At 41.6% G+C, this 7,550-nt stretch overlaps 1 protein-coding gene across 1 annotated transcript; it reads right to left on the reverse strand.

The window, feature by feature from the left end:
- LOC107610554 lies at window positions 1–1,972 on the reverse strand. Its single transcript, XM_016312594.1, has 4 exons — window positions 1,515–1,972; window positions 601–1,417; window positions 446–512; window positions 1–266 (listed from the first exon to the last, which is right to left on the reverse strand). Exons 1-4 carry the CDS (start codon window positions 1,970–1,972, stop codon window positions 1–3), a joined length of 1,608 nt encoding a protein of 535 aa, XP_016168080.1.

Here is a 7,550-nt window from a genome sequence, read left to right on the forward strand (position 1 = left end):
TCAACAACACGAAGAGAGTGCGCCTTCCCACTCCTTATAGCTGAGCACAGGCAAATTGATGATTTTTTCTACACCTTTGCTTTTATTCTGAAATATCCTCTTATTCATTTCCATCCAAATGTTCCAGATGACCGCACAGAAGCACCTCAACCGCTGCTTTCGATCCTCATTCCTACGGGCTCTTCTATCCAACTTAGAAAGTGTTCCTTCATCAATCCCGGAATGGACCATAGACGGCCAAACACAGATATCCAAGCATTCCACACCTGCCAAGCAAAATCACAGCCAAGAAATAAGTGATGGACCTGCTCAACATCTCTGTTGCATAAAACACACCTCTTATCATCCTGGTTGACTATCCCAAACCGACTCAGCCTTTCCTTAGTATTCACCCTGCCTATCAAAATAAACCAAACAAACAACTCCACTATTGGTGGGACTAAACCTTTCCAAATGGTCTTGGTGAAACTGTAACTGGTTATATCCTCTGAGAGCATGCCTTCTTGTAACACCTGCACAAAAGAGTTAGTCGAAAAAATACCAAGTCTATCATATTTATTTCCACACCACTTTATCCTCCATATTATTTACTAGCCTCACCGGCCTCAAAGTCTCATGCAACTGACCCAGAAGATCCAACTCCCACTGAAAGAGCTCTCGCCTCCAAAAGAAGTTCCAAACCCACTCTAACCCATCCCAAAACCCACAATCCCCAATAGTCGAACCACACAGGTTTGAAACAGAGAAGAGTCGGGGGAATCGATCCTTCAAGGATCCACAATGTAACCATATATCCTCCCAAAAACGCGTCCGACGACCATCACCAATCTCCATGGACAGACCTGTAATCATCTTATCCCTTATATGTTGATCTTTCAGCTGTAACTGGCATATATCCTTCCAAGGGCCTCCTCTGGTAGGTAACACTTGAGTAGACAGTAACTCAGTCGGCTTCAGATTATTACAAGAACAGACCACTTTTTTCCACAATAGGCACTCTTCCTTCGCAAAACGCCACCACCACTTAAACAAAAGTGCAAAGTTCCGAACCATAGCATCATCAACTCCCAACCCACCTAACTTCTTTGGGGCCTGCACCAGCTCCCATCTTACTAACGCCATACCATTCCTCCCATCCTCCTTGTTCCATAGAAACTTTCTCTGCAAGGATATCAATTTCTCAGCAACTGCCTTTGGCATCTTATACAAGCTCAAGTAATACACCGGCAAGCTATTTAACACTGATTTGATAAGCACCAACTTTCCAGCTTTGTTAAGCACCTTCGCTTTCCAGAGGCTTAGTTTCTCTTCCACTTTGTCAATTATAGGCTTCCAGGTCTTTACCAACTTTGGGTTAGCTCCTAGGGGCACTCCAAGGTATTTAACTGGGAGGGTACCTTCCTTACAACCCCACAAGCTGCACATACGTTGGGTCCATTGCTCTTCACAGTTGATAGGAATCAGACTAGACTTCTCAAAATTAAATACTGAGCCCGGACATCAACTCAAACCACCTCAGCAACCGCTTGTAGTTCTTCATGGTCTCATCTTCTGGTGGGCAAAATAGAATAGTGTCATCAGCAAACTGAAGATGGGATAACTTCACCCCGTCTCTACCAACCACTAAGGGAGAAATACACTCGTTCCTAACTGCCTGACCAACCATCCTATGCAGAACATCCACAACCAGCACAAACAAGAAGGGAGAGAGCGGGTCACCTTGTCTTAAGCCCCTTTCCATCTTGAACGATTTAGAAGGCGAGCCATTAATCAATACCGAAATAGAGGTCGTGGTCACACACTCCATAACCCAAGCCCTCCACCTGCACCCAAACCCCATCTTCTGCAACACCATATCCTCCTTATTTCTCCTCTTAAGCCAGTGGACTGTTTCATACACTATTAGGGCCCCATCATGAATCTTCCTCCCCTTCACAAAAGCACTCTGCGTCTCTCCTACTAATCCCGACATACTGATCTCATCCTCCTGACTAACACCTTCGAGATAACCTTGTACACACACCCAACCATACTAATGGGCCTCAGGTCTTTAATCTCCTTCGCACCAATAAACTTAGGTGCCAGCGCCACCCAAGTTATATTTGACTCCGCCGGTAACCTAGATGTCTGAAAGAACCCCATCACTGCTGCCGTGAATTCAGATCTAATCTCATCCCAGCACCTTTTTATGAAATTCATGTTATATCCACCACAGCCTGGCGCCTTAGATGACTCGCAGTCCCAAACTGCCTCTCTAATCTCTTCAGACTAAGGCATCGCCTCCAAGGTTCCAGAGTCTTCCTCATCTATCCTCTCCACAAGATCATCTCGGAACCCCCACACGAGAGTCTTCTTGATGGTACAGATCTTTATAGAACTCTCTGATAGCTATTTTTATTCTAGCATGATTCCTCACCAGCCTGCCATTAACGACCAGGGAATCAATCCTATTATTCCTTCTTCTTGCGGACGCTAAATTGTGGAAATATCTTGTGTTGTTGTCCATATCCTTCGCTTGCCGAGACCAAGACATCTGCTTCCAGTGAACTTCTTTCCTCACATACCACCTCTCACAGCATGTAACTAACGCCTTTTTTCTAGCCTCCATGGTTCCATCATATACTCCATTACCGACCAACTCATCAACCTTCCTGATCTCTTCTTCTAGCCTCAGAATCTTGTTGTCCATCTCCCCAAAGGAACCGTCAATGCCCTCAATTTATCTGCGAACTGCATCTCCCCTAAGCATCTCCATTCCTCCTTAACCATGCTAAGGAAACCTTCATGTGTAAACCATGAATCAAGACTACGAAACGGCCTGGGACCTCCTCTCCTCATTGTATCTTCCACTATTATAGGGCAGTGATCTGACAGACCCCACAGTCCGCCCCTTAACCGAATCGCAGGGAACTCTTCTAGCCATTCCACACTAACCATAGCTCTATCAATATGACTGCACGAACGGCCATGAAACCATGTAAACTTGCGATCAGTGAATGGCATATCCACTAATTGCATATCTTGTATCCAAAATTTAAACTCCTCTGCAGACATGGACAAACTACCAGTACCTTTTCGTTCCTCCACATTCACTATCTCATTAAAATCTCCTATAAAACAACAAGGAACCTGATACAACCCAGTTATATAGCTCAGCTCTTCCCACACACGAATCTTCTCTTCTCTGCTTTGTGCCCCATAGACCGAGGAAAACGCACGGTTGAAGTTATTCTTTAACATGACCCCTTCAACTCCCAACCATCTTTTCCCCTTATAGCAATTATTCATTTTAAAAGATAATTCATCCCACATCATCAAAAGACCCCCAGATCCACCATCCGAGCCTACATATTCCCATCCCGCCCCATTATCCTCAAATCCGAGCAACATCAAATCTCGTTACTACCCGTCTTTTAGTCTCAATCAAACCTACCAAGCTCAAGTTATTTTTATTTTTTAACTCCTTCACCATTCTCATCTTTCTATCACCTCGTAACCCCCTAACATTCCAATAATTGAAATTCATTTATAACTATTATGACACACCTGCTTTTTATGCTTGGGTCTGCATCTTCTCATTTTCGCCTTCTGTTTTGCGATTTTTCTCTTTTGTGCAAGTTCCTCATTCTGAGCTTGAAGAATGGCCATGATGTCATCTTCCACATTATACAATATAGCCCCTGATTCCATCGCCAGCTCCAAGGTCAATCTATTTTTCTTCATCTGTTCCTCTATTCCCTGATTGTCACTCTCCCTGTCCTCCTTTCCACAGTCCTCCTGCCTAGATCCAGCACCTCCGGAGTCTACCCCAGCAAGTCCATCCGCCCTACTACCGCCATTCTGTTCACAAAGGCTTGTTTGAGTTGTTCCCGGTTGACCATTGTTAGCAGCTGGCTCCCTGTACGTTCCAGCAGCAACAATCTCCTGAGGAAGCCCTTCTAACATAGTCAGCTCGTCCCTCACCATCGCATTGTGACTGCCCGGATTTTCCCTTGGTCCCATCACCATCCGTGTCGCAACTCGATGCTCCTCACTGTCATCGGCCCGACCGAACAAGAACGCAGCGCCAGCGACAAGACCTACCCCACCATCCTCGACATCCCCGGCGCCTCCAACAGTTCGATCGCGGCCTTCCTCTCTGCGCACCAGGCGATTTCCTCGAGATCCTGGCCGCCGACTCCCGCTGGTGCCGTCTCCTAGTCGGGTGCGACCATCCTCTTCGCTGCCGCTCTCTCCATAGGAAGCATTGCGTTGCTGCGCAGGAGGAACGAAGATGAGAGCCAGCTCCGATTCCCCCTTCCAATCTGGGTCGGGTCCAGTAGCCAAAGTGGAGAGGGCCAGCCCATTGGATTTAGTTCCCAACCCCTTGCCTTTGGTCCTGGCCCAATCCTTAGAACCTCTTTGGTTTTTTGGTTTTTCCTTTTTTGCAACTCTACCCGGTCCATGATGCAGTGTGTTGTATATGCATGTAACCGTCCTATCCGAATCAGCATCATAAGTAGTTCGGTTATCACCCCCACAATCCGAAATTCCTTGATTCACGGCAGTAACAAGTTAATCCGTTACTACTTTGCCTCGCTTGTGATTGGCCCTGCATTCCACCAATTCATTCCAAAAATCATCTGAATTGACCAATCTGTCCTTGTCATCTTCCTCCCTCCTTGCCACCATCATCGACAATCCTTCATCATGATCATCCTCCTTAGATGGACCCGGTTGCCGTATATCCCTTTCCGCGCTCATTATTGCTGTATCATGATTCAAGAACCCACAATTGCTGACACCATCACCAAAGGAATCCCCTTTGAGCTGCATGTCCCCTGCTTGATGCGCACCCTCTTTCACCAAAACGTCATAGCCCCTGGATCCAACAAAAATTTGAATCTTCTCCTGTATCACATCCATAGCACACGTATCAATCTGCACTCGACCTACCGTGAGCGTGTTGCACATTTCTGTGTTTTTCGCACATCCCACCACTGCTCCCCACTGTCCTCCTATCCTATTGAAGGTGTCCACAGACCATGCGCACAGCGGTACCCCAAGACATTCGAGCCATACCCTCCGGGATTCACATCGCTCCGACTCCTTACACCTCTATACCCGATGAAAAACTTGTAGCAGGCAATTCAACTTAAAAGTGTACGTCTCATCCGCATTGCGAATACTATCAAAGGTTAATAGAGCTTTACAAGCTCCCATTTCCCAAATTCGGATTACAGAGGGCAAGTTCCTCATTACCATGTCCCTCAAAGAGGCAAAATCAATAGGCTTCGTTGTAACTCCTACCAGACTTCTCTGCACCCATTCCAAATTTTCTGCCACCACTGCAACTTCCATCTTCTTTATCTCGTGATTTCCCAACATGTTCTGTACGTTTTCCTTCGTTTGTACCCCATGCATAGTCGACAGAGATCTATCCTCACCTACTCCTTTGAGTGGATCCTGAGATGAGGGGTTTTGCTTATGATCGCCTTGGCGCCCGTTACCCACGTCTGTCTGTACTTTGCCTCTCTCACAGAGACGACCTTACCTCTTAGTCTTATTTGGTTCATCTCCGCTATCGCCTTCAATGTTCCCCCTTTCGTCGTGTATCGGATAAAAGCAAATATGTACACGTTACCATTTTTGTGTTTCCAGAATAGGTAGATATCATTGATACGTCCAGTCCAGTTGAAAAGCTGAAACAACTCTCGCTTTGAGATGTCTTCTGGGAGCTGATCTACAAAAATGGAGAAGACTCTTGTTTCAACCTTCGATACTCTTCTCTATTCCAAATCCTAGGATCCTTGCCATTTTCGTTAACCCTACCCCTCCCCGTATTCCCCCCTCCCCACTCTCTCGCTCTCTCTCGCTCTCTCACCATACCGTGATAAAATCACTTGTAACTAACCACGGGTAGTCCACATTATCCGCCAGTAGTCTCGGATGATTCCAAAGCTCCTGCCATCCGGTAAGAATTCGGATGTCCATATTAAGAAGTAAGAATGTTTAATAAGGATACATAGAGTGATATTAAAAAATAGGAAAATTTTCACATATACCAGCCACTTTATTGGTACAACAGTATAACATGTACGGATCGGTGGCCAGTAAAATTTTTGTCCTCTTGCATGGTGTGTATTGACAAAAAAGTCCATAAAAGGGCAAGAAAAAGACAGCTAAGTGTAATAAATCTGTGACTAAAGAATGATTTATATTAGTAAGCCAGCCACATTAGAGTAAATTTTGGATGGCTTGGAGCTGATGGACTTTGTAAATCAAGTGTGTATGTACATGGGATTATTCATTGGTTTGTAAATGAAAAAATAATTAAATAATGAAGTAGGCTGAATTATTTTTTACTAACATTAATGTATGCCCAAAAAGAATAGATAATTTTTTAATTAGTGTTCTAATAATACGTTATAATGACCCAAAAAAATACATAGGTTATATAATTAATTATTTACCTATTATGCATAAAACAATAAAAAAATCGTTTTCTAAATTTTTTGGTCGAATCATAAATTAATTAATACTAACTTACGATGACTAAGACTAGTAACTTTGTTCAATCTAAGGCATGATGACAAATAATTTTGCATCCCAAATAAAACTAATTTAATAAAATTTTGTTGAATCAAAGGTTATGTGTGAACTTGCTCTATCTATAATCATGAACATGAACAATGTTTACTTGTTTTCGTCAAAGACAAGTTTTTAATTTTTTGTTATTAGGATTTCTTCCACCGCTAAGTGGAATAGATATATTGGTAATGAATTAGTCATGATATTAATGATAATAAAAATTTCATGATAGTAATTACTAACATTATAATAATTAAACTAAAATTTTTCTGATTTTTTTTTTGTAGTGTCTTGATTAATATACGATTTTTGTCAAAAAATATTAGTATTTGTGTTAGTTTTTATACTTTTTTAAAGAAATAGAAACTTTATTTAAATAAACACTATAAATGATATTTTTTTTCTTTCATTTAAATCAACACTAGCCAATAATTCATCATGTATATATTACATAATTAAAGAATTATGCATAAAGTTTATTTAAATATAAGTAATTTTAATTTTTATGTATTAAAAATATAAAATTATATAGCAAAAATAAGAGAATTAAAATCATGGACTAGTTAGTTTTATGTAATTACTAATAAGAATATATATGATACTACTTAGCAATGATGTCAAATAAAATATATACTAGTTACATATTTATTTTTATTTGGTTCTAACTTCTAACATATGAAAGGGTTATTAAAAAAAAAGTGACTTTAAACGTAGTAGTTAGTATGACTTAATTTATTCTGTAACATATGGCTTGGGAAAAAAAGGCTAAAAATTTTGCAATGCACATACAAGCTGCACAAACATAAAATTTTGAACCAATTTAAACTGGAGAAAGAAAAGACCAGTTGTAAATATTTTATGAACTTTTTAAATTGCATGCTCACAATAATGTTACCAACCCAATCTGAACCGTATAAATTATTTAATATAAATCTTAATGGTTATGAGATTTAAAATATCAATATGTCAGGAAAGGACAA

The sequence above is a fragment of the Arachis ipaensis genome, chromosome B08 (assembly GCF_000816755.2).
Source record: "Arachis ipaensis cultivar K30076 chromosome B08, Araip1.1, whole genome shotgun sequence".
NCBI lineage: Eukaryota > Viridiplantae > Streptophyta > Magnoliopsida > Fabales > Fabaceae > Arachis > Arachis ipaensis.

Excerpts from the sequence above, each read along its gene's own strand:
- LOC107610554 (XM_016312594.1), bottom strand. The coding sequence starts at position 1,972 with ATGTCGGGATTAGTAGGAGAGACGCAGAGTGCTTTTGTGAAGGGGAGG. Across the intron at positions 1,418-1,514 it reads AACTACAAGCGGTTGCTGAG|CTTGTGGGGTTGTAAGGAAG; the intron begins GTGGTTTGAGTT and ends ACGTATGTGCAG. Across the intron at positions 267-445 it reads CACCAAGACCATTTGGAAAG|GTGTGGAATGCTTGGATATC; the intron begins GTTTAGTCCCAC and ends TTTGCTTGGCAG.